Raw genomic sequence first — 26,107 nt, 5'->3', positions numbered from 1 at the left:
AGGGTCTTGATGACCATTTTCTGGACAACTGTCAAGTCAGCAGACTTCCCCATGACTGCTGTTGGGATTACTGACCTAAACCCAGTATTTATACCCTGAGAATGGTCATTTAATAGAACTTGAAATTAAATATTCTAATAATTTGAGATACTGATTTTTTTATTTTGATGAGCAGCAAGCTGAAATCATCAAAATGAAAACAAAAAAGTCTGGAAATATTTTATTTTATGTCTAATAAATCTAGAATATATTTAAGTTTTACTTTTTGAATTAAATTACAGAAAAATGTTTTTATGATATTCTAATTTATTGAGATGCGCCTGTATATATGTATCGTATACATAGAATAAAATAGTACAAAAAAAAAGAGTGCATTAATTGATAACAGGGGATCTGAAAATTATATAATATTTTAAACATGTTAATGACTTTTTTTTTTTTTAACAATTTCAAAGAAGACATAAAACAATCAAATTCCACTATAAACACCTTAAAGATAGGGGATGACTTTACATACTTTTGTTTATGTATATAAAATTTTGCCAGCAGTATAAATAAATTAACAATGTTTTCAAAACCTTTGTTAACATTGCTTTCATAATACACAATAATATCCTTTAATGTAAAAAAGTATTTAAAACTTTACATTCAAAAAACAAATGCGTATATATATATATATATATATATATGAAAAGATTCAAATTATGTCACTTCCTGTGCGTCACAATTATAAGTAATGTTACATATTTGGTAACGAAGAAAATCATGCAGATGTTGTGGAAAAATATGTGAGAAACTAATAAACATTACATTTTTAGATAATTAATATAACTTATAAATAGTTATTCACTACAATAAATGAATATAACAATTATTACGCTGTTGAATGATCTTAATTTCTGGATAGAGTTGAGAAGGTGACGTAAAACAAACCAAAACCACATTGCAGATGTTTTATGTGTCTAAAAACAACTAGTTTTCATGCGAGGTTCATTTATGTGAGATGATAGTTTGTCTATTGAGCTAAAATATCCTAAAATATCAGTTCAACAAAACATGGTGGGTGTTTTGTACGTGAATGAACACGAGAAGCTCTTCATTTCTCCTCGCCTCACGATATGAACGTGATAAAACTGTTAAATGGAAACTATTATGATGAATCAAGCCTGATGAAGAATAATGTGCGGAGGATGAAGAGCTCGTGAGAGGATGCTGAAGTGTCGGTGTGATCCGCTGGTTGTCGCACTCGGTGTGTGTTTGTGTTTGTGTCGGTGGTCCGGAGGGCGGAGCTGCGGGTCTCTGCGCCCCCGGTACCGACGGACACACCGATCACTGCTGGGCGGAAGAGCGTCATTTGAGCAGAAAACAGACCGAAAGAGAAGCAGCGCGCACGGGTTCAGCGCTCCAGTTAACGGAGATCAAGCGGGACTCGAGCCTCGAACGCGACGACACATCGAGAGTGATTTTCTCTTTCTTCCGCTCCAGCATGGATTTACACACGGACGCTCGACACGAGCGCGATCCGCCCGCATCACCGCCTGAGCGTCACTGAAGCATCATCCGCCCTGAACGCGAGATCCGACCGCTCCGATGCGAACAAAAGCCTCCGTCCGCCCGCATTCACCTCCACCCTGACCGACCGCAGCGCCTCCATCCGCAATGAACATCTAGAGGAGCGTCAGGCGATGGGTGAGACAGGCATCCACACACACACACACACACACACACAACACAGAGAGACAGACAGACAGGTCGGGTGGATGGGGAGCAGCATCTGTTCGGTCAGAAAGCAAAACCAAAAACAGCCGAAATCACTGGCGTCTTATTAAGGTCCTCATAACACTCGCTGCTATTAATATTCCCGATGTTGATTTGCTTTCCGGTCTGATCTGATGTTGTCTTGTGTCTCAGAACGAGCAGATTATGTTGTCAAACCCAAATATCAACTTGCTTTTGCTTCTCTGGTGACGTGTGAATTAAATGTATAATTGAAGAATTGTGTTGGTGAAACCGCACAGGCCTCTTTCAGCTACAGTCCAGATTCTGATGCAGTTTGACTCCAGATCTGTGTGGAAACAAATCAGATTCCTAAATATGATAGGAACTTGTAATTTAAATATGTGATTGAAGCATTGGGTTGGTGAAACCACACCGGCCTCTGTCAGCTACAGTCCAGGTTTTGATGTGGTTTGACTCCAGATCTGTGTGGAAACTTAATTTCAGATGCCTAAATATGATAGTAACTTGTAATTTAAATATGTAATTGTAGCATTTTGTTACACCGGCCTCTGTCAGCTACAATCCAGATTCTGATGCAGTTTGACTCCAGATCTGTGTTGAAACATATCAGATTCCTAAATATTATAGGAACATGTGATTTTAATAAGTAATTGAAGAATTGTGTTGGTGAAACGGCACAGGCCTCTGTCAGCTACAATCCAGATCTGTGTGGAAACGTAATGTCAGATGCCTAAATACGATAAGACCATGTCTGACTCAGAAGTCACCCTTAAAAAAATAAGAAATTATATTTTGTATAAAGAAAATGAAGGTTATTTATAGCACCAATAACAAGCTTTGGAATGGATTGTGGCAAATTTTGAGTTTTTGATTCTCAGTGTTGATTATCATTATTTTCTCAACATGCAATAAAATAGTGTTTTAAAATTGAAATCAGCATACTTTACTAGAATAAGACTATTGACTTTACAATTTAAATAAGATTGTTCAAATATTAAAATGAAGTCTTGTGTTTGCATTGCAGTAATGAGGAGTTGGGGGAAATTTGCATACGTGTCATGAAAATGCCATAAAACAAAAAAACAAATAAGCTTAATGGTCCTAATATGGGCTTCATTTAATATATTTTTTCTTTCTTTTGATTTTCGGTCGTACGTGTTCTCGACAGGTTTTGTGAGAATCTCCTAGATGGATGTTAGTTCAGGTGAAGGCCAGAAAAACTGTCTGGCTTTATTCTCCATTCTGGTTCTGCTTGGTCATTTTCTAGGTAATGATGTGGATTGAGTTTCAGCTCACAGGTGACTGACCTACAGCACCAGATCAAAACAATGACATGTAAAATGTGTGTGTGTGTGTGTGTGTGTAAACACACGGTGAGCAGATGTTGAGTCTCATGTCATCATCAGCTCATATGGTGTCTAAGATAACACACATCACAACAACCTGATGAAATCAACATTTGGATGATTGTTTGATCACAGAATCCTTGAAGAGTTTAAATGACGGAAGTCTGGGCGCCTGAAGAATTACTGAATGAACTGATAATGAATGAGAACCGAGACTGAAGGACGTCGGGTGTCATTGGCTCATAATGCTCGTGTTTAAAGCACATGAACAAACACAGATGATTGTTCACTGGATGTCATTGTCACTTGATTAATGTGTGAGTGGTTGAGATGATCAGTTTTGCTTGAGAATTCAAACTTTCCCTGATCTTATGAGCTCATGTTCTTTGAAAACACACTGTAATGTTCAGAAGTCAACACTTAGGTCATGTGTCCACCAAAGCGTTTTTGTTTGTCTGCTTGTTGCCGTTGTACAAGCAGGATGTTGCAGGTTGGTCGATGTGGTATTTATCCCCGCCCCTCTTCCACTGTGATTGGACGGCTGGGTAAAAAGTGACAGTGATGAACGCTGCGTTTTACTCAAAGCTGAACATTTTTCAACTCTCGGCATCCTGAAAAAACGGCAAGCGCTCAGCGTGAAATAGACGCTCAGTCACGCTTCTGCCATTTTTTCCATTGAAAAATGTGCTTGCCTTAGGAAAAAAATCAATTATTACATAAGTTCAGATTTGTGCTCAAAAAGGTTAACTGCAAACTTGCTCATAATGTCACTGTGAGTCAACGAGGAGGAAGGAGGATAGATGCTGTTTTGATAGTTATGAATCGTTTACTCAAATGCAGGAGTTAAACATCACTACTCTAAAGGTACGTTTACACGACAACGATTTACTAAAAACAAAAACGTTTTTCCTTTGCATTTTTCACGTACAGGCTGCAATGTTGTCAAAAACGATCCCCGTACACAACGACAAAAAAACGTTGTATTCTGCTGCCAGGCCAGTAGATGGCGATGTCACTTTGTAAAGAAACACTACGCGCCTATAGACTGTTTTTGTAGTTTACGCAGAGACAATAACGGTATCGTTTTCAAAAACTTGCACTTTGAAACAGTTTTCAAACGTTTGTGTTTTCAGGCCCCCAAACGGCATTGGCGTGTAAATGAAGGGCCAAAACGCATAAAAAGTTTACATTTTTAGTTTGCTGTCAAATCGATTAATTGCATCTAACATAAAAGTTTGTAAATATAACTTTTATGTTAGATGCGATTAAACGCGATTAATCGATTTGACAGCACTAGTTTTTAGTTGAAAACGTGTCATGTAAACGGCCTCTAAGTGTATCTGGCTTCATTTGGAACAGTTTCTTTTGACAGAGTGGAAATAGACAAACTAACTCTCAATATTGGGTACAAAATGCAAGTTACGCAATATGAACTTTGATATTGCTTTACCGACAGCAAAGCCGCTGCTCGTGTGCACGCAGCAAAATGCTGTTACTCATTGTACATGTAAAGAGTTCAGCTGGCCGATGTAGACGTCATGAAGAACCGAACACCTGCTGAAGTTAGCTGAGAGAAGCGTGGAAAGTAAGCATGAAATTATGACTCTTTTTTGGCTTAAAAACACTTTATACTTGATATGAAATTACCCTTAATTTGACTCTGATTTTTAAAGTAAATTTCACATATACTACTACTAATAAATTATTAACAAATTAAATTTCACACATGGAATTAAGTTAAATCCACTCAAGTAAAATTAAGTCAATAAGTGCTTTTTTTTATTTTATTCTATTTATTAAAAAATGATTCATGTAATTCCAACACAAATGTAAACTTAAGTGTAAAATACATTGTGATAAAATGTTCCGCAATTGTGTTGCTTCCGATCATTTTAATTACGTAAATGTATGACAAACAATTCAGAGAGAAAATGTCAAAGATAAACAAAGGCTTTTGGTATAGAATGATTTTTTATTGTCATATTAGAGACAAACTACATGTTTGGAAGTAGCGGTGTGTTTTTGGGACGGTGTGTGTTTCTCACACGTATCCAGTGCGTCAGGAGTGTGAGTGTTTTTGTGCGTCGGTGTCGCCTTACAGCTGTGTCCCGAACACACCTACTGCAGCCAAAATGGTGCTGACCTGTTTTTGACCTCTGAGTGTGTGCGGAGCCGACGCCTGATGGAACGTCCCACTCGCTTCCCGTCAGCGGGGGGATCTCCACCTATAGACACAAACAAACACACGCACACACACTCCTCAAGCTGTGCACTTCCTCCTCTCTGCTGACAGCTTCCTGTCTCAGAGCCTGATATCTTCTCAATCATAATCATAACAGATTAGTTTATACTAAACACACTCATGTCCATCTGGAGTGGAGGAAAGTGTGTTTGAGAGCCAATCACAGCAAACATGAACATATTTTGAACATGTTGAGTCAATCAGATGTGACTGTGGGCGGAGCTAGTGTAACATGACAGAAATAGAACTCAAAGTTTCCTGCCAGTTATCACACTTGTGACTGGTTAAGAAAAAACCCCAGACTTACATGGAAGAGAAGCATCACTTTAATCACGTGTCGCTTCATTGTGTTCCTCCTGCTCAGGTTTAGAGCCAATGATAGTAGATGAGCTGTATAAATGTGAACATGTGGTGGCGGTCTGACACTCACCAGAATAAAACTCAAATGAGACACACAAACAAACTGCTCTAGACAGACAGCCGGACTATAATCAGAGAGTGTGTTTATCTGTGATTAATAGACACATCAAGCTCAATACACCTGATGTGTGTGTTTTGTGCTGCACAAGAGCAGCGTTCTTGATGTGATGATTGTTGTCGTCTCGGCTCCAGTGTTCATGGGAAGGAAACGTCAGTTCTGTGAATGTGGCTGTTTGATTCCTGCAGTGGAACATGAGATGATTCGCTTTCAGAAGTAGGAACCACAGAGCAACACTTAATACCACTCAGAACACTATAGCAACTGCATAGCAACACCATAGAAACCAACCAGGACATCCTAGTAACCACAGAGCAACACTTAATACCACTCAGAACATTATAGCAACTGCATAGCAACACCATAGAAACCAACCAGGACATCCTAGTAACCACAGAGCAACACTTAATACCACTCAGAACACTATAGCAACTGCATAGCAACACCCTAGAAACCACCCAGAACATCATAATAACCACAGAGCAACACTTAATACCACTCAGAACACTATAGCAACTGCATAGCAACACCATAGAAACCAACCAGGACATCCTAGTAACCACAGAGCAACACTTAATACCACTCAGAACATTATAGCAACTGCATAGCAACACCATAGAAACCAACCAGGACATCCTAGTAACCACAGAGCAACACTTAATACCACTCAGAACACTATAGCAACTGCATAGCAACACCCTAGAAACCACCCAGAACATCATAATAACCACAGAGCAACACTTAATACCACTCAGAACACTATAGCAACTGCATAGCAACACCATAGAAACCAACCAGGACATCCTAGTAACCACAGAGCAACACTTAATACCACTCAGAACATTATAGCAACTGCATAGCAACACCATAGAAACCAACCAGGACATCCTAGTAACCACAGAGCAACACTTAATACCACTCAGAACACTATAGCAACTGCATAGCAACACCCTAGAAACCACCCAGAACATCATAGTAACCACAGAGCAACACTTAATACCACTCAGAACACTATAGCAACTGCATAGCAACACCCTAGAAACCACCCAGAACATCATAGTAACCACAGAGCAACACTTAATACCACTCAGAACACTATAGCAACTGCATAGCAACACCCTAGAAACCACCCAGGACATCCTAGTAACCACAGAGCAACACTTAATACCACTCAGAACACTATAGCAACTGCATAGCAACACCCTAGAAACCACCCAGAACATCCTAGTAACCACAGAGCAACACTTAATACCACTCAGAACACTATAGCAACTGCATAGCAACACCCTAGAAACCACCCAGAACATCATAGTAACCACAGAGCAACACTTAATACCACTCAGAACACTATAGCAACTGCATAGCAACACCATAGAAACCAACCAGGACATCCTAGTAACCACAGAGCAACACTTAATACCTCTCAGAACACTATAGCAACTGCATAGCAACACCCTAGAAACCACCCAGAACATCATAGTAACCACAGAGCAACACTTAATACCACTCAGAACACTATAGCAACTGCATAGCAACACCATAGAAACCAACCAGGACATCCTAGTAACCACAGAGCAACACTTAATACCACTCAGAACATTATAGCAACTGCATAGCAACACCATAGAAACCAACCAGGACATCCTAGTAACCACAGAGCAACACTTAATACCACTCAGAACACTATAGTAACTGCATAGCAACACCATAGAAACCAACCAGGACATCCTAGTAACCACAGAGCAACACTTAATACCACTCAGAACACTATAGCAACTGCATAGCAACACCATAGAAACCAACCAGGACATCCTAGTAACCACAGAGCAACACTTAATACCACTCAGAACACTATAGCAACTGCATAGCAACACCATAGAAACCACCCAGAACATCATAGTAACCACAGAGCAACACTTAATACCACTCAGAACACTATAGCAACACCATAGAAACCACCCAGAACATCCTATAAACCACAGAGCAACACTTAATACCACTCAGAACACTATAGCAACACCATAGAAACCACCCAGAACATCCTAGCAACCATGGTACAACACTTATTGCCACTCAGAACACTATAGCAACTGCATGGCAACACCCTAGAAACCACCCAGAACATCATAGTAACCACAAAGCAACACTTTCTACCACTCAGAACACTATAGCAACTGCATAGCAACACCCTAGAAACCACCCGGAACATCATAGTAACCACAGAGCAACACTTAATACCACTCAGAACACTATAGCAACTGCATAGCAACACCATAGAAACCAACCAGGACATCCTAGTAACCACAGAGCAACACTTAATACCACTCAGAACACTATAGCAACTGCATAGCAACACCATAGAAACCAACCAGGACATCCTAGTAACCACAGAGCAACACTTAATACCACTCAGAACACTATAGCAACTGCATAGCAACACCATAGAAACCAACCAGGACATCCTAGTAACCACAGAGCAACACTTAATACCACTCAGAACACTATAGCAACTGCATAGCAACACCATAGAAACCACCCAGAACATCCTATAAACCACAGAGCAACACTTAATACCACTCAGAACACTATAGCAACACCATAGAAACCACCCAGAACATCCTAGCAACCATGGTACAACACTTATTGCCACTCAGAACACTATAGCAACTGCATGGCAACACCCTAGAAACCACCCAGAACATCATAGTAACCACAAAGCAACACTTTCTACCACTCAGAACACTATAGAAACTGCATAGAAACACCATAGAAACCACCCAGAATATCCTAGCAACCATAGTACAACACTTAATACCACCCGGAACACTATAGCAACTGCATATCAGTTCCTTAGCAATCACAGTGCAACACTTATTACCACTCAGAGCGCTATATAAAATGCATAGCAACACCCTAGAAACCACCCAGAAGTGATTGTTTTTATTTCTGCAGAGGAACATGATTCGCTCTCAGAGCCGTTGTGCTGGAGAACCTTCAGCTGTGTTATAGTGTGCACTAGATAACTAAACTAACTGATGAAAACGACGCTACATTCATCTGTGTGGTTTGTATGTGTTTTCTTCCTGTCTGGTGTGAAAAGCGTCTCTGTGCTCTTCTGGTTTGTGAATGTGGGTTTTTCAATATGCATCTGTTGGATTTTTTCAGCTGTTTTCTAGCCCAGACCAGCAACTGAAAATGATGCTTCTGTTCTGATCACTTAGTGCTGGAGGTTTGATCATTTTGAGTACTAGTGACTTAGTGAACAGCACTAATGATGCAAACTTGTTTAAAGTTCAGATAATCTTCAAATATTTCATGAACTCCCAGGAGTTTCAGGGTGTGTCCTACAGATATCAGGTGTGTTTATGTGTGTGTCCATTGTGATCGACACAACACCTGCTTATCCTCTCTCCAGCCCATTTCTAATGCAGCTTTGGTCAGTCAGTAAAGGTTTTTATTCCTAACAAAAGTTAATAGTTGGTATTTTACAGAGAGTCAGTGAAGATGAAATATGAGACGTGAAGTTTATAGAAAAGGCAAAATCAAGGTAAACATCAATATTTTTACTGCATTATTTCCAGTCAAGCAGTTTTGTCCAGTTATGCAAAATGTTGAAGTTTTGAGTAGTTAATTTGATGTGTTTAAGACTCTGTCAGCGAAAGAGTTTGAGATGTGAGATGTGATGAGTCTCTGTGATCCGTCTGTCCACCGCTGGACAAATGAAAGAAACTAGTGAGAATGTGAAAGTGTGTCTGAAAAGAGTTTATTTTATAAAGTTTCCCATAGTTAAAAACACCCACTAATTTACATCATGGTGTTTGTTTTACTGCCTCTAATTTAAATAAGCAAATCGCTGTATTATAATTAATAAGAATCTAATGAAAATTACCAATTAGAATAAAAAGAATTACAGACAAACCCAAAAGTAAAGTGTCTGTTCACACAGTCATTAAAGTTTAAATGTTTAACTGTCATAAAAATATCGTCACAATAAAGGGACGGGCCTGGTTGAATTAGTTGAAACTGGCCGCTATGGTAAGGGGCGGGACATTTCCTAAGCACGCTGGAAACACTCGACCAATCACAACACACTGCTCCAGCCGACCAATCAGAGCACATTGTGCTTTTCAGAAGGAGGGGCTTCATAGAGACAGGAACTAAACAGAGCGTTACTGACAGACTGGGAAGAGAGGAGCTGAACAATGGAGAATATGAGGAAAATAATCAACATTCAAGCAGGAAAACCTGTTCTAGTAGAGCACAAAAACAACATCAAGACTTTGTAAAAGAGCATAATATGGCCTCTTTAATTTCATTTATACAAAATATATATTTTGAGCACTTCTTTAGCCAGCAGAAGCAGTGAGTGGGTGTGCGGCTGTAGAACGGGGTGAAGTGCTGGAGCGGCTCGTCGCCCACATTCGGACAGAAGGAGTGTTTTTTTGTGGATTGGGCAGATATTGAGCGGCTAGAGAATGAGCTCTATTGTACCGGCAGACAGACAGGCGCTCACTCTCTCTCTCTCTCTCACACACACACACACACACATTGTTCAAGACTGAGTTTGGCTCCGCCACACTTTTGGTGACACATGACGTGTGACGTATGTTTCCATGGTGACATACGTGACGCAGCAGGAGACTGGAGCAGTCCAGTGTGCCAGTTCAATGTTGGCAGTGCCGGACCAACTGACTGAGACATTCACACGCTTCACACACTCATGCGGGTCACTGTCTGGAGATCACACACACACACAAACTCACATTCTGTATTATTAGTGCTGTTAGTCATGCATGACTGTGATTCCTCAGATCATCTGCGGTGATGAGGAGAGTGTGCTGGTACTTTACTAAGTGATCAGAGGCACTATTTCAGCTGCTGGACCAGAAACCCAGCATCCACAGTGCAACACTTAATACCACTCAGAACACAATGAAAACAGCATAGCAACACCCTAGTATCCACTCAGAACACCCTAACAACCACATAGCAACACCCTTGAAAGCTCAGCGCAACACTTAACCATAAACAACACCATAGCAACTGCATAGCAATGCCCTAGCAACACCCGGAACACCCTACCAACCATAGTGCAACAGTTAATACCATTCAGAACACTATAACGACCACATAGCAACACCCTTGAAAGCACAGCACAACACTTAACCATAAACAACACCATAGCAACCGCATAGCGATGCCCTAGCAACACCCAGAACACCCTAGCAACCATAGTGCAACACTTAATACCACTCAGAACACAATAAAAACAGCATAGCAACACCCTAGTATCCACTCAGAACACCCTAACAACCACATAGCAACACCCTTGAAAGCTCAGCGCAACACTTAACCATAAACAACACCATAGCAACTGCAGAGCAATGCCCTAGCAACACCCGGAACACCCTACCAGCCACAGTGCAACACAATACCACTCAGAACACAATAGAAACAGCATAGCAACACCCTAGTAAACAACCAGAGCACCCTAACAACCACATAGCAACACCCTTGAAAGCACAGCGCAACACTTAACCATAAACAACACCATAGCAACCTCATAGAAACGCCCTAACAACACCCGGAACACCCTAGCAACCACAGTATAACACCCTAGAAAGCACAGCTTCAACACTTAACCATAAACACCATAGCAAAGCCTCAGCAACACCCGGAACACCCTAGCAACCATAGTGCAACCCTTAATACCACTCAGAACACAATAACAAACACATAGCAACACCCTAGTAACCACCTAGTACACCCTAACAACCACATAGCATCACTCTAGAAAGCACAGCGCAGCACTTAAACACAAACACCATAGCAACGTCTCAGCAACACCCGGTACACCCTAGCAACCACAGTACAACACTTAATACCACTCAGAACACAATAACACCCACATAGCAACACCCTAGTAACTGCCCAGTACACCCTAACAACCACATAGCATCACTCTAGAAAGCACAGCGCAACACTTAACCATAAACACCATAACAATGCCTTAGCAACACCCGGAACACCCTAGCAACCACAGTACAACACTTAATACCACTCAGAACACAATAGCAACCACATAGCAACACCCTAGTAACCACTTAGTACAACCTAACAACCACATAGCATCACTCTAGAAAGCACAGTGCAACGCTTAACCATAAACACCATAACAATGCCTCAGCAACACCCGGAACACCCTAGCAACCACAGTACAACACTTAATATCTCTTAGGACACTAGCAACCACCCAGAACACCCTAGCAACCATAGCGCAACACTTAAAAAAATACCACTCAGAACACTATAGCAACCACATATCAATGCCCTAGCAACCACATGCAGCAGAATAGCATCATGCTGGTGAGTTTGCATCACATTCTCACTGTTCAGAAAATGCAAAATCATAGTTTGCAAATTGTGCAGCTCTCCATCACAACCTGCACACACACACACACACACACACACACACACACACACACACAATCTTAGTGACATGCTGGCTGTTCTTGAGTTTAAAGCTAAGCCTCCCTCACTAGCTGATTTGTATATGTGTGTGTTTGTGGTCACACACAGGAGCTGTATTGTATTATTTCTGTGTGACTTGCTGCTGATTATTATTTAAAAAGGGCAGCATTTCTCTTCTGATGTCCTGTGTGATTACAGCTCACTAACGGACTCTTCACCTTCAGGTTTCTGTTGTTTTGTGGACAACGCTTCACACACCCACTGGAAGTAAGTGCAAAAAACAGCCGTTTGATTCTCTGCTGTGTCACTGTCCCGCTGCGCTCGTGTTCAGTGATGATTAGCTGCTGTTTGACAGCATATCTCTGTGTGTGTGTGTGTGTGTGTGTGTGTGCTTGTTTTCATGATTAATGAGGACACAAATGTGTATAATGACATGGGTATTACACTGGTATTACGACGTAAACATGAAATATGAGGACATTTCATGGGTCCTCATATTTAAAATAGCTTTAAAAACATACTAAACAATGTTTTATTAAAAATGCAAAAATGCAGAATGTTTTCTGTGATGGGTAGGGTTAGGGGTAGTGTAGGGGTAGAGAATGTACAGTTTGTACAGTATAAAAACCATTACGCCTATGGAGAGTCCTCACTAAGATAGCAAAACAAACCTGTGTGTGTGTGTGTGTGTGTGTGTGTGTGTGTGTGTGTGGAGGGTTGTTGTCCCATCTGCTTGTGTCTCTGAGGAATTCTCTTCTCTTATCCAATATTCATGGAGTTTTATCCGTCGATTAGCTCTGTGCTTGGTAACAGATCCCGTTTGGGAATGTGTCCAGCGCCGCTGCTTTCTGACCCACATGTCCGCTGAGATGACCTGAACACGGATGCACATATGAATACACTGAGAACAAACAAACACACACACACACACTGACAAGCAACTTTTGTATGAAAGACATTTTGAGCGCAGCTGTTTAATAAACAGGAAGTATAAAGTGTGAATGTATTTGGCGTCTTAAACGAACTCTCATGACAGGAAATGAAAGTGCAGTGCAGAGAGATCATGTTTCATTTGTGTTGTTCAGAAAGTAGATGCCTTTTGAGAATTTTTTTTATGGAAGAGTTTGAGTGTAAATTGTACTTAATTGTCATGAAAATAATCTTGCAGTGCAGAACAATAGGTTGCTTTTTAATTATGCTTTTTCTCCTTTGTTTTTGGGGTGAGAAGATTCTTGTGATTCATCCTTCATAAATTACATTTCGATCAAGATTCAAGACGTGTCTGATGATGGCTTTGTCTCTGGTTTTGGTTTTGTGCGTTTTTGCTGAAAGTTTATGATCATAATAGAGTCTAAACATGAACATTATGAGAGTTGGGTCTTATCTTGCACAACACACATTCTTGTTTTCCCACAAGGCTTTATCTGCCGTAAGTGTGTGTGTGTGTGTGTGTGTGTGTGTTCATATTTCTGTACTGAATCACACATTTATATGAATAGATGGTGTTTTTATTTTCATCTGTTACTGAAATATCAGAGTGTCAGTGATCAGATTAGTTCCAGTCCTATATAGTTTACCTACATATATTTTCTCATATATTTTTGGCCATTTATTTAAATGCATTTTCAATGTAATTCTATTCTTAAGAATATATGAGAGAAAGTTTTTAATATTTTAAGATTGACTGTGTTTTCCTGTCTCATGAATTACACGTTCATATATATTTTGGCATTTGAGGGTTTAATCAAAATATATTTTAAATTTGAAAATATATATTTTCTAAGCTGTTCTGTTTTTCAACATGTATTTAGCATGTATTCTACATACATTTTTGAAAAAAGAAATTTTTTTAGTCCTATTATTTTTGGGGGGTCTTCAAAGTTCACAGTGCTTTAACTGCGTTTATGAGCCCAGTAACACCTGCGTTTCTCACAGGAACTGACACCTCTTGAGTGTCTGTGTGTGCGTTTAGATGATTTCTGATCATGTCCATGAAAGGGTCTGTATTGTGTTGTACTTCACAAAGAATAAAAAATGCTCTTCTGCAACCAGACCACAGCATTCAGACTGGACTGAACCGGACTGGACTGGACCGTCTGTGGGCTGAACTCATATATGTGTGTGTGAAAGTTTTCTGTGATGGGTAGGTTTTGTACAGTATCATTATGTCAATGGAAAGTCCCCATAAAACATGGAAACCCAATATGTGTGTGTGTGTGTGTTAACTGTAGTTTGGGAACAGATGTGTTCACAGAAGTGAACTAAACTGACAAACATCCCTGAGGGTTTGTTTCTCCGTAATGAGCTCAATGTTAAAACATAGAAAGGACCTCATCTAGAGGTCAGGATGCTTGCGTTTATTTATGTACTGTATGTGTGTGTGTGATGTAGATAAGAGACAGTGTCTTGAAGTCGACATGAAACTGAAGTATTTTCTTCTCTATTGTGCCGTATATCCGAGTCAAACTCTCCTGTAACAAGAACAAATGTAGGGCGGGGCTTGATTTTGATTGGATGGTTGTGGTTTGCTATTGGTGGATCTCATGTGAGTGACAGGTTGTCCCGCCCTCATCATCAGAGAAGAGAAGAGATGCTGCAAGAGAGAGGAGAAGATATTCTGATTCAAGATTACGAGGAACATTAATTTAAAACCATAATGGTGTGCACCGATAAATCATTCAGAATAAATGCTGCAATATTGCATAAATAAACAAGAATTGTCAATTTTGATTTCATGGAGACTTTACAGGCGAGTACAGCGAGTGTCCTGACGTGACCGCAGCCTGTTGTTTCCTCTCGTGGAAAAATCAAAGTCGTATCAGAGAGAGACGCAGACAAACATGAGCTGATTTACTCCACACAAGAGACACTGTGTGTGTGTGTGTGTGTGTGTGTGTGTGTGTGTGTGCTCTCTAAGGTCTCAGATGTGACTCAGCAGATCTGCTGTGATCAAGTTGGTCATGTGACTGTAGATGTTTTATCTTTAACGTCCCAAACACTGTTGTGTCAAATCTTTATAAAATGGCATCATTTAGCCAAAGACCTTCTATAGGCATTTACAAGAATGAACTGACCAGATATTGTAAACAATTTGTATATTGTGTGTATATATATATATATATATATATATATATTAGTAATAACTAACAAGATTAACATTATTATTATTATTTATATTATTATTTACAAACGCTGTGGTTGAGCGAGTAAACGGGTTGGGTGGACGTTGTGGTTTAGAGTGTTATTTTATATTTTGCATACTATGAAAATCTGGATTAAACAGAGCTTGATAAAAACAAACATGATCTGGCTAATCAGATCATTTCCATGTGTTACAGACAGCCAGTGACACAGAAGCTGACGACCATTTCAAGTTAAAAACAGTTCAACTTTTAAAAATGCAGGTGAAGACCCCTGAATTCTGTTTCATGTTGTTTCTCTCTGTCTATATAACGCAGAAGTGTGTCGTGTGTGAGCGCGCTCAGATTGAGTGTGTGAGGTGATGATGACCCGAATCTACCCGCCGCAGAATTAAAAACCAGGCCCAATTGAGTTGTTACCGTTTGAAATGCTGTGAAGCGAGAAAAGTCACACAGTGAATGTGTGTGTAGGAGTTCGATTGTGTTAAATCCAATTTGGCTGCCGCTTGTCGTTCTGTTTATTCCTCTCGTCTTCCCACAATAATGCACCGGTTTATTTGTGTCTTGCGAACCCCGCAGTGCCGCCCGCTGCATGTGATGTCATTTGAGTGTTTCCTGCGTCAGAAGACCTGATCGTCCAATCACATCACTCTGTTCCTCTCATTAACTCAGCTGGTTATTTAACAGCTGATTCAGCCTCTTCCTGTATGTCATGTCTCTAGTCCACTCATGGCTTACGCATCTAGGAAATTTGCTTTGCAGTCGTGTAAGTGGCCTGACGGGAGTTCCTCTATAATGCGGCACAGAATCAGATGATGTTTCATAGGACACAAAAACGCAGATGTGAATGCTTGTCCGATGCAGTCCTGATGAACGTACTTCACGTGCACAAACTCTGATGCATTTCAGAACGCAACACACAAAATTGAGCAGTGTAGAGAGAAATGTCTGCGCTCACGTTCTGCACAATGTTATGAGAACGTTTCCTGTTAGCTGGGGCTGTCCTGAACGCCACACAAACTCTTAAACTCACAACAGCGATGGGAACAATTGAAGTGAATGTTCTCATGGGGTGTTTTGTTACTATCACTGATGATCTGGAAGGTCAGACACACTGAGGAGCTTCTGTTCTTCAGCTGCTCTGAAAGGCTGGAGAGAAATCCGTCCATCTAATCGTGATCACTGAGCACCTTAAATTACAAACACATACTGTGTCCCGGTGAGGGGAATGCCACAAAATACACGCTTATATTTATGCAGTGTCTCAGGAGGAGTTCTTCACATATATTGTGATTTGTCTATGTTTTCACATGCATATAATTCCCAAATATATTTGTCCGTTATTTCCTTCACACACGGGTAATGTAACAGCATGCAGTGGAAGAGATTTCTGCAGGAGAGTATTAAAAATAGTCAAATGCACAGAGAAACTCAAAAGTCTTTGTGTAAAATGAAGCTTGAGGACAAAAATGACACTATTCCGCAGTTCCAAATCACTAAGAGTCTGTCTAAAAGTTTCTCTCTCTCCTGTTTCTCAGGATGAAAATGAGACGTCACAGGGTTTTCTTGATTTGCACGGTGGGACTGTGTGTCATTTCCTTCCTGCATTACTACAAGGCTCTCCACTACGTGTCCCTGCTGAGGGAGCTGTCTGCACCCTACCCTAACATCAAATCCTTCATCATGGTCACTGGTTTCTTCTGGAAGGAGGGCACCACCCCGTTGTCAAGTGCGTCCCCGGAGGAAGGGCCTCCGCTGGTCCACAGCCTGTCGGAAGGCAAGCCTCGGGCTGGAGGAGGTGGTCTGGAGCTTGACACCGGACAAGAACCTGAAGCACCACGGCCGTGGAAGAGACCTGAAGATCTGCAGCGCCGGAGCTCAGACACTACAGAGGTACCGAGACTGTTCTGCACCAAACACTCCCCTGTCTGTCATTGGTCAGTCAGACAGATAGTCCTAGCCCAAACTCTTTTGATTGGTTGAGTCATAAGTTGACATGTCGGGCACTCAAATAATCAGATCAATGTCGTGAAAGCTTCACAGGGACCCTGCTGAAAAATCCAGCATTGCTGGTCACCAGCGTAAGTTATGTTTTGCATGCTTGGACCAGCTTGGGATGCTAGTTGCTGGCGGACCAGCATATGTTATCTTTTGGGTGCTGGCATGACAACAACACTTGTGTACGTGTTACAGGTCACGTTTCTTAGTGTGTGTTTGTAGTTAACAATTTTCCAAATTAATTTATGTAAATTATTTGATAAGGAAAAATGCATGTTGCTGGTTACATGTTTACTGGTACACAGTAAAATCCTCAGTGTTAAACAAACACTGCTCAGTTTTCATATGGTCCCAATCTATAGAGAGTAAAAGTAACACTGAATCAATGTTGCAGTTAGTGAAATGAAGTAGATTCACTTCACAAGTGATGATTCAGCATTAGTGACGACTGACTAACACCTGCGGTTAACAAGCAGAATCACTGAAAATAAGAGGAACAACAAGAACAGAAAAAAAGAGAAGAGATGAGCAGAAACACAACAACTACAACTGACATGCAGTCATAAAGCCTTAGATGAAATCAACTGCAAATAAAATCAATATCTCACTAGAGGATGAATAAACAACTCCAAAAACAGCTTTACCATATTCATTTATTACAAAGCGTTTTGGCTTTATTTCTTTGGTAAAAAGGTTTTTGAAGTCTGTTTGAAGTCACCATTATGGTGATTAGTGTTCCCTTTAGTTGGTAACTGTCACTATCAAGTTATTAACTGTCCCATTGAAATAGCTCTTCTCATAACCCCTGTTATTGAACAAACTGCTTATGATTATGCTTTTATTAGGCATTTTTCTTGGTTTTCGTATCTCTAAATGTTTTTGTTTTGCAATGTATACAAGTGCTTTTTAACTGATTTGTGTACAGATCTTTCAAAACAGGAGACAATTATGTTGATGCTTTGAAATGTTTTACCAGTTTACTATTGACTGATAATGTAATCAACTAAAGCAATTAAAATTTTCAGTTCTACTTCCAGCAGAGGAAGCAAAATAAATTACAAAGTTATAATCATAGAATTAAATAAATCATGTGTTTTAACCTTATATTGTTTTTCATTTACATCATTAATGTGTTAAATATAGAAATATGCAAGCAAAATCAATGCTTGTCCCCAAACACTGCTTGCATACAGACAACTGGAGTACTCACACTCAACCCCTCAACCCCATACTGGTGAACCAGCTCAACCAGCTCCGTTTTGCTTGAGAACAGCATGAATATGCTGGTCCACCAGCAAGACCAGCACTATACATGCATAAACCAGCACTGTACCAGCATAAACCAGCCTAGACCAGCACTAACTAGCACTGTACCACCCATAACCAGCACAAACCAGCCTGGACCACCATAGAATCCATGCTGGTTTTTAGCAGGGGAGATCAACTTATAGATGTCTACAGACATCTGAGCCAAAATTGAGCCAAAACATGCAAGAGAATAATGATGCATGCATAGTATAATATAAAAAATAATTATAGTGGTCCAGCTATTTAAACAATCAATGGGGCTGCATAGTTAATCTAATAAATATTCAAGATTATGATTACTACTCCCACGATTAATTGTGAAACATGCTGATTACAGCAATAGAATAGGCTTTTTCAAAACAGTTGTTCACAAAGAGCAAGTTTCAGTTCTACTTCTGTTTGTGGTGGCATTTTGGAGTTATTTTGGATTTTCTTGATGCTGTGCCACCTGCTTGCAGCGTAGAACATTGTGGATTCAGTGCAACAAACTAGTACACGCCCCACTGTAATCACATGATTCTGTCATAATCATTCAGTCCTAAGAGTCAATGAAACTTTGTCCAGATTCTGCTGTCTTTGAGTCTTCTCATGGTGTATGTTCTCCATTAATCAGGTTCATAAGGGAGGTTTGGTCGCCTGGCAGCCCAGCAGTCCAACCGACCACAAGGCCGACCCGCAGAGAGACGCTGCTGTCAGAGTTGCGGTGAACAAGCTTCAGCCGCGTCACACATCGACTCCAGACCCACTGGAATCCCTGGGCGACCTGCACCGCCGCACACATGTCCTCCGGGATGACCGTACCCCTTATTTCGTCCGCACCAAAGCGGGTGCTCTGTGCTTCCGTCAGGGGACGGAGATGGCACCGACAAAAGATGAGACATTGAAAGCGAGACCCAGCATTGCTGGAATAGGCCATCGGAGAATATTGCAGAAGCCTGACGAGTCAAAGACTCTAGCAAAATCGGTGGAAGAGTCTGGTGCTGCTCGAGGGAAGCCAAAGCGCGGCAAGCGGCTGGTGAAGTGCGTTTGTCGGCCGGGCTGGCACGGTCCTTACTGTGGCGTGCCCACCATGGTGTACCACTCCAATCTGCCCACGAAAGAGAGACTGACGCCACGTGAGACGCCCCGACGCGTCATAAACGCCATTAATGTGAACCACGAGTTTGACCTGTTGCATGTGCGCTTCCGCGAGCTCATCCAGGCCGTGGATCTCTTCCTCGTGTGCGAGTCCAACTTCACGGCATACGGGGAAAGGCGCCCGCTGAGATTCCTGAATCTGCTACTCAACGGAACGTACAATTACGTGCGGCACAAGATCCTCTATGTCTTCCTGGACCATTTCCCAGATGGCGGCCGACAGGACGGATGGATCGCCGACGACTACCTGCGCACGTTCCTGACTCGCGACGGCATGGCTCGGATCGCGGGCGTGCGGTCCGATGATGTTTTTCTCATCAACGATGCTGACGAAATTCCAGCTCAGGAAGGAGTCCTTTTCCTTAAGCTTTTCGATGGCTGGACAGAGCCTTTTGCCATCCACATGCGGAAATCCCTATATGGATTTTTCTGGAAGCAGCTGGGCTCCCTTGAGGTGGTGTCCGGGTGCACCATCGGAATGCTGAGGGACGTCTACGACAACGATGGGATTCGGCTTAGGCGGCGGGAGTACTACACCATGCCGGGATTCCGGAAGTACGAGAACGACACCGGCCACATCTTGGTGCAGTGGTCAATTGGAAGTCCGTTCCATTTCGCAGGCTGGCACTGCTCCTGGTGTTTCACACCAGAGGGAATTCACTTTAAACTCATTTCGGCCCAGAACGGGGACTTTCCTCGCTGGGGCGACTACGAGGACAAGCGGGACCTCAACTACATCCGGGAGCTGATCCGAACGGGGGGCTGGTTCGACGGCTCTGTGCAGGAGTACCCGCCCTCGGACCCTAAGGAACATATGTATGCCCCCAAATATATGTTGGATAATTACGATCACTACCGCTACTTGTTGGAGAACCCTTATGCCAAGCAGTCCAAGCCGGGAGGCGCATAGAGCGGAATGCGGACCAAATGTTTGGGAGAGAAGAGACCGCCGTCCTGTTCCTCTCTTTCCTCTCTCTCATTGGTCAAGACCCTCGGCCTCACCCAACACCGTCCAATGGCTGAACGCTTCATGTGAGCACAGGCCTTGCAGAGAACAAGCAAACCTTTCTGTTTTGGTCGATGTTTACATGAAGGTTCTGTGAGAGACTCTGCGCCTCCTGTATTCACTGTACATGACTGTGTGTGAGAGAGAGCGAATGTGTGTGTGAGTGAATTTCATTAGTGCACAGACTTTCTTGCTTGCACTTCAGAATCAAAAAAAGGACTCATTGCACAAATGCCACATTTTTGGGTTTGTTGACAGCTTGTAAATTCCTCTGAACTCAAAACATCTTTTTCCTCGGCCAGAAAAAAACTTTGTGTATCATTGTGAGCTGTTCTGAATGAGTTTGTAGACGAGAGAGAGAGAGAGAGAGAGAGACTATTACAGAGAAACAGAGCTTTGTTTGAGCTCTTCTGATGGAGCTGATATGTGAGATATAGCCGAGCAAGAGAGGAAGAGGTCCACTCTGACAGAACAAAAACGAGCTTCCTGTTTTAGAAATCCTTGCGGAAAACATCCTAAAGCTGGAAAACAAGCTGTTTTCAAAGAAAAAGCATATATTTAGTCTGCAATATTGTGAACCACCCATGTTGTGTACAAAAACGAGAAGACGCCAGATAAAATAAGACACAGGCTCTGTTCCAAGATAGTGAACTGCCTACGTATGCATTTTAAGGCATCATAGGTGTGTCTTTGACACCAAGGTTGTTCCAAATCATATGATGCCTTCTAAGATATGTTCCTTTGGCCTTATTATACAATTCTTATTTACCTTTTCTAGAGAACATCTGATCTGAGAGTGCATTGCAACGAGCTACGTGAAAAAAATCTAGCCACGATGGCGGACAAAGATGTTGGCATGCAGTGTGTTCGATACCGAAAAGCACTGAAAATAAACAGTTCCATCCAATGTATATTTTTATGCTTTTTAAGAATTGTTAGCTTAACAACATGCTTCATACTTAACTGGAATCAGCAATGCAGCTCACTGTGTTTTGGAACAGAGCCATGTAGTGTTTGGTGGTCTTGGCTCTCGTGTTTTAATTTCAAGTTAGAACAGGAAACAGTTTCTTACGAAATCTTGTGCTGGAAATAACCTGTTCCCAGAGCAGTGAAGCCATCTGATCACATTAGAGATCTGTGGGGAATTACATTCACACGGCGGCACCAGAGATCTGAAGTTTTGCCGAAGATTTGACAGGGAACGTTCTAGGATAATTCACTGACTTTTTCTTCTGGGGCTGTTAAAGTCAACATGTAGTCAACATTGACTCTCTTGATTCATGTCGCTGCTCTTATTGTGAATGACTCATTGTCATTATTCTGACGAAATATAGCTGACATCAGTCCCTCTTTATCAACCACCTTTAGAGACACATTATAAAGAAAATCAAGTCCCATCCTACATTTATTCTCATTGAATGCCTCATTGCAAAAATATATTACATAAGTAAAATGGGGAGTGAATGTTGTATCATGTTGACTTTAGCCATAAACAAACTCCCCTAGACATACGATTAAAGTAGAAGAGGGAATCATTTCCAAAGAACATTATCTCTGTGTCAGACACGCACTGCTAAAAACAGGTCTTCATATATAGGAACTATCTGGGCATGGGTTAAAATACTGCCACCAAACCTTCACAGTGAAATAAATACCACCAGTAGTCAAGGGTCATGAACTAACAAATGACTTCTGTCTGCCATTCCTACAGCAGTGCACAACAGCGGCACATTGTAAACAGCCTAAAGATAGAAAGAGCGTTAGATGTCCCGAAGACATAACAGATCTCAGCAGAGACAGGTGCTCAGTCTCCGTCCACATGTGTTTATAGGATCTCAGAGGCTTCAGTGTGGCCGTGACCCTGTCGTCAAATGGGAATTCAGCCTTCATGCTCGCAGTAAATGTGCTTTAGAGGAGCCTGTGTGAGCTGCAAACCTCTCTGCACAGATGTCTCCAAATCTGTGTGGTTTTCACATGGGAATACATGTGGAATATTGACCTTTATTCCAGTGACTTTTGATGCAATTGCATCAAATTCTTATCCTGAAACGCAAGCGTTTATGAGCAGACTGGAGTTGGTTTCATTCTACCTAAATCTGCATATCAAGCAGCTTACATGAGCAGGAATATCTTTATTAATGGCCTTATGAAATTCATATCTGGAGAATCTGAGACATGAGGGCTGAGTTCACATCTGCAGGGTCTCTTTATCTGTCGGTCGTGCCACATTTAGTTCAGAAGAACATTTGATTTACTTTGGTTTGAACTTGTGTAAGATGCTCTGAGGGGATTTCGTCTTGAGTTTAATGATTGTTTTGCTCATTTGAATCAAATGAAGGACTGTTTTGAGGCATTTGGCTGTAGATCAGGAACTGCTTTAGATGACCTCTCTCTCTCAGTTAACAAACATTCACTGTTTTGGACTTACTGTCATTTTTGTTTTGTGTTGTTTGCTGTTGTAAATGTTGTTGCTGTTTACATTTATTTATCTAATTTATTACTATCCTGTTTCTGTGTACAAAAGGGAAGGTCTATCTGTCAGGGGAGAGAGATGCTGCAAGTTCTTCTCTGACTCTGTATGAAAGACTGAAACGTCTCTCTCTTCCATGTCATCCCTCCATCCTGTCCATTCACCCCATATTATTCATCTTAAACATGAAGTCTGTCATTAACTCTAAATCTTCATGGCTAGAAACACTTTACGCTAGTATGCAAGTGCCACTGAACCTCCAGTAGGTGAAAGAGATTCCTTCAAATGTTTGTGCCATTTAACTGGATGTGTTAGGTTTAGGGATAGAGTGTGGCTGGACCTTCAAGCTCCACCCATATCATGCAGAGAGGAGGAGCTGAGCATCAAGCTCCACCCATTACACCCAGAGAGGAGGAGCTCGGGTTCAAGCTCCACCCATTAGACAAAGAGAGGAGGAGCTGAACGTCAAGCTCCACCCATTACACCCAGAGAGGAGGAGCTAATTTCCTTTTTTAGTAAATTCTAGCTCTAAATCTGAACTAGTGTCAATGGCTCCAGACTACTGCTGCCTTCATGTGCTATTGGAATTATCGTAAATACAAGTTTCCTAGTTAAAAGTGAATTCCCTCTCAAGTCGTATTTACCATTGGGAAGCCTGGGGATCATTTTGATACCCAAGTTCCAGAGAGAGGCGGGCCATAAACTTTAAACATGGCAGAGTTAAGAACGATTGCTGCTGTGACTACTATTCTTTATTAGTTTTTACCGTTTTTTTGCATTCTCGTTAATGTAGTGCATATTTACATATATGAATAATCATTTGAAGTGTATTATGTTTTATACACCACGAAAACAGCCTGTATTGTCAGCAAGCTATCTAGATAGTGCGGTGAATAATGTTTATATGGTTGTCAAGGAATGGGACGCTAAATATAATTTGGCTATAATAAGATTTTCCCAATAAATACCCAAGAATAAACCTGGCCTCCTCCATGATTCATGTTCTTTCCGACAACAAAGCACTTGAACCCGATGAGCTCGTCATCACAACTTCAGAAGGGGGAAGTAGGAAATTTCCGAAAGCACTTGACGGCAGCATACAAATCTGGACAAAAATCTACAAAAGTCGTGTAGTGAATTCTAACCTCAATAAGCTGCTCTTCAGACTGTTGAGGAAAGAGAAAACGGACCGCCGAAGAACCTGTTCGCGCTAACGAGAAGAACGCATGCGCAGTCCGTTTGCATACTGGCGTAGAGTTTGTTTTGGGTCATTATCTTGCTTTTGTCTTGTGAATCACCTGTGAACGGTGTCGTCTCATGCTTCAGGGAGCTTTGCTCGCAGCTCACATGCTGTTTGTTCTGTGATAAACGGATGAATGGAAAAATGTTTATATAAAACAGGACAGGTTTTATACTGGAATGGAGCAGGTGCTCGTCTGTTTCATCACAGATCAAAGAAACTATGACGTAAATCATGAGGTGACATATGGACACACACACACCGAACACCTGAAAATGAAATATAAGAGCATATTCATGATTGAGCCCTTTTGTGTGAGAGTCAAACACGCTACCCAAACACACACGTGATCCTTCAGGAAATAACAGTGAACGTCCAGTGATTGTCTGGACACGAGCTGTATTCTCCAAACTGCTCATATCTGCACTGCATTTTATAATTTCGAAAGTGTAACTTATTCAGTGTGTTCTGCTTTAATATATTAAAGGGTTTTTTCTTTCTTCATATTTTCTGGTGAAGTTAATATTTCTCATCTTGATGTGTAATCTTGTATAAGATCCTCATATAACATAAAGATCATGTTTGTCACTATTATTGATGCACTGTATGGGTTTTTGTTCCGCTAATCAAACCATGTGATCTGACATTATATCTCTCTTCTCCAATCACATCCACTCTTCTCTCTCTCTCTCTTTCCGCCAATCATGTCCACTGGTTTGTCAACCAACCTCCAATCACGTTCTCTGTGCGCGTGTGGGAGAGTTTCTCATGCTGGTTCATAGATGGAGTAATTTCTCTGATTAAACCCTATAGTCAGATGAACGACGTACTAGTGAGGAAAGAGTGAAAGTGTTTGAAAAGAAGAGAATAGTTCTCTTCTGCACTGGTAAGAAGGAGTGTGTACATTAAATGAGTTTATACAATCCTTTTTGTTTTGTGTATATGAATGGCTATATGTTAACCTTGAATAAAAATAACAAATTCTATGACAAAAACTATAATAAATTAATTTGAAAACCAGTTTGTGTACATATTTCCATTTACCTTCTACTGACATAAAAAATTGAAATCAAAGGCAGTCATTGGTATATGTTTTACTGTGGTAAATCACTGTGATTCATGTTTAATTGAAATTCTACAGCTATTTAATTACGAGAACAGGTCGATGGTTAAATGCTGTATTGATCCATGAGGTTGATTTTTTTTAAAATTATTATCATGGTTATAAGTCACAGGACAGAGAACACATAATTCATCTACAGTTCTGAAGTCTTCATTTGTGTTCTTCACTAGTGACATCAGTGCACACTAGAGGGCAGTGTGTGCTCAGAATCTACTGACATGACTGAACCAGTGTTGCCAAGTCCGCGGGCTACTTTTACACTGTTGCTGTGGGTTGAAGCTAGTTCTGATTAGCATTTAGGCTGGTTTTGTGCAGACCTGGCAACCCTGAACTGAACCCAACTACAGTCAAGAGTACAGAGGATTCCTCTGAGGAAAGAGTAGATGAAACAACAGCTAATAAAGAGAT

At 41.1% G+C, this 26,107-nt stretch overlaps 2 protein-coding genes across 12 annotated transcripts; one reads left to right on the top strand and one right to left on the bottom strand.

Moving 5' to 3' along the window:
• Window positions 1-715: 715 nt before the first annotated feature.
• mgat3b (beta-1,4-mannosyl-glycoprotein 4-beta-N-acetylglucosaminyltransferase b) lies at window positions 716-25,596 on the top strand. 4 transcript variants are annotated; one of them, XM_051895896.1, is made up of 4 exons: window positions 716-1,689; window positions 15,616-15,681; window positions 16,956-17,310; window positions 19,337-25,596. In XM_051895896.1, the coding sequence occupies exons 3-4, from the start codon at window positions 16,957-16,959 to the stop codon at window positions 20,768-20,770; spliced, it is 1,788 nt and encodes a 595-aa protein (XP_051751856.1). In that variant the 5' UTR covers window positions 716-1,689; window positions 15,616-15,681; window position 16,956; the 3' UTR covers window positions 20,771-25,596. The 4 variants fall into 4 exon arrangements, with proteins under 4 accessions (XP_051751856.1, XP_051751852.1, XP_051751853.1 ...); XM_051895892.1 differs by lacking the exon at window positions 15,616-15,681 and adding an exon at window positions 12,502-12,544; XM_051895893.1 differs by lacking the exon at window positions 15,616-15,681 and having other exon boundaries at window positions 720-1,689.
• LOC127513825 (uncharacterized) lies at window positions 4,685-12,495 on the bottom strand. 8 transcript variants are annotated; one of them, XM_051895898.1, is made up of 2 exons: window positions 7,961-12,495; window positions 4,685-7,226 (listed from the first exon to the last, which is right to left on the bottom strand). In XM_051895898.1, exons 1-2 carry the CDS (start codon window positions 8,349-8,351, stop codon window positions 5,944-5,946), a joined length of 1,674 nt encoding a protein of 557 aa, XP_051751858.1. In that variant the 5' UTR covers window positions 8,352-12,495; the 3' UTR covers window positions 4,685-5,943. The 8 variants fall into 8 exon arrangements, with proteins under 8 accessions (XP_051751858.1, XP_051751859.1, XP_051751860.1 ...); XM_051895899.1 differs by having other exon boundaries at window positions 8,045-12,495; XM_051895900.1 differs by having other exon boundaries at window positions 8,129-12,495.
• Window positions 25,597-26,107: the final 511 nt, after the last annotated feature.

Source organism: Ctenopharyngodon idella, chromosome 6, assembly GCF_019924925.1.
Source record: "Ctenopharyngodon idella isolate HZGC_01 chromosome 6, HZGC01, whole genome shotgun sequence".
Classification (NCBI taxonomy): domain Eukaryota; kingdom Metazoa; phylum Chordata; class Actinopteri; order Cypriniformes; family Xenocyprididae; genus Ctenopharyngodon; species Ctenopharyngodon idella.
Note: the sequence above shows the minus strand (reverse complement) of the source record. Positions and strands in the feature narration are given on the sequence as shown.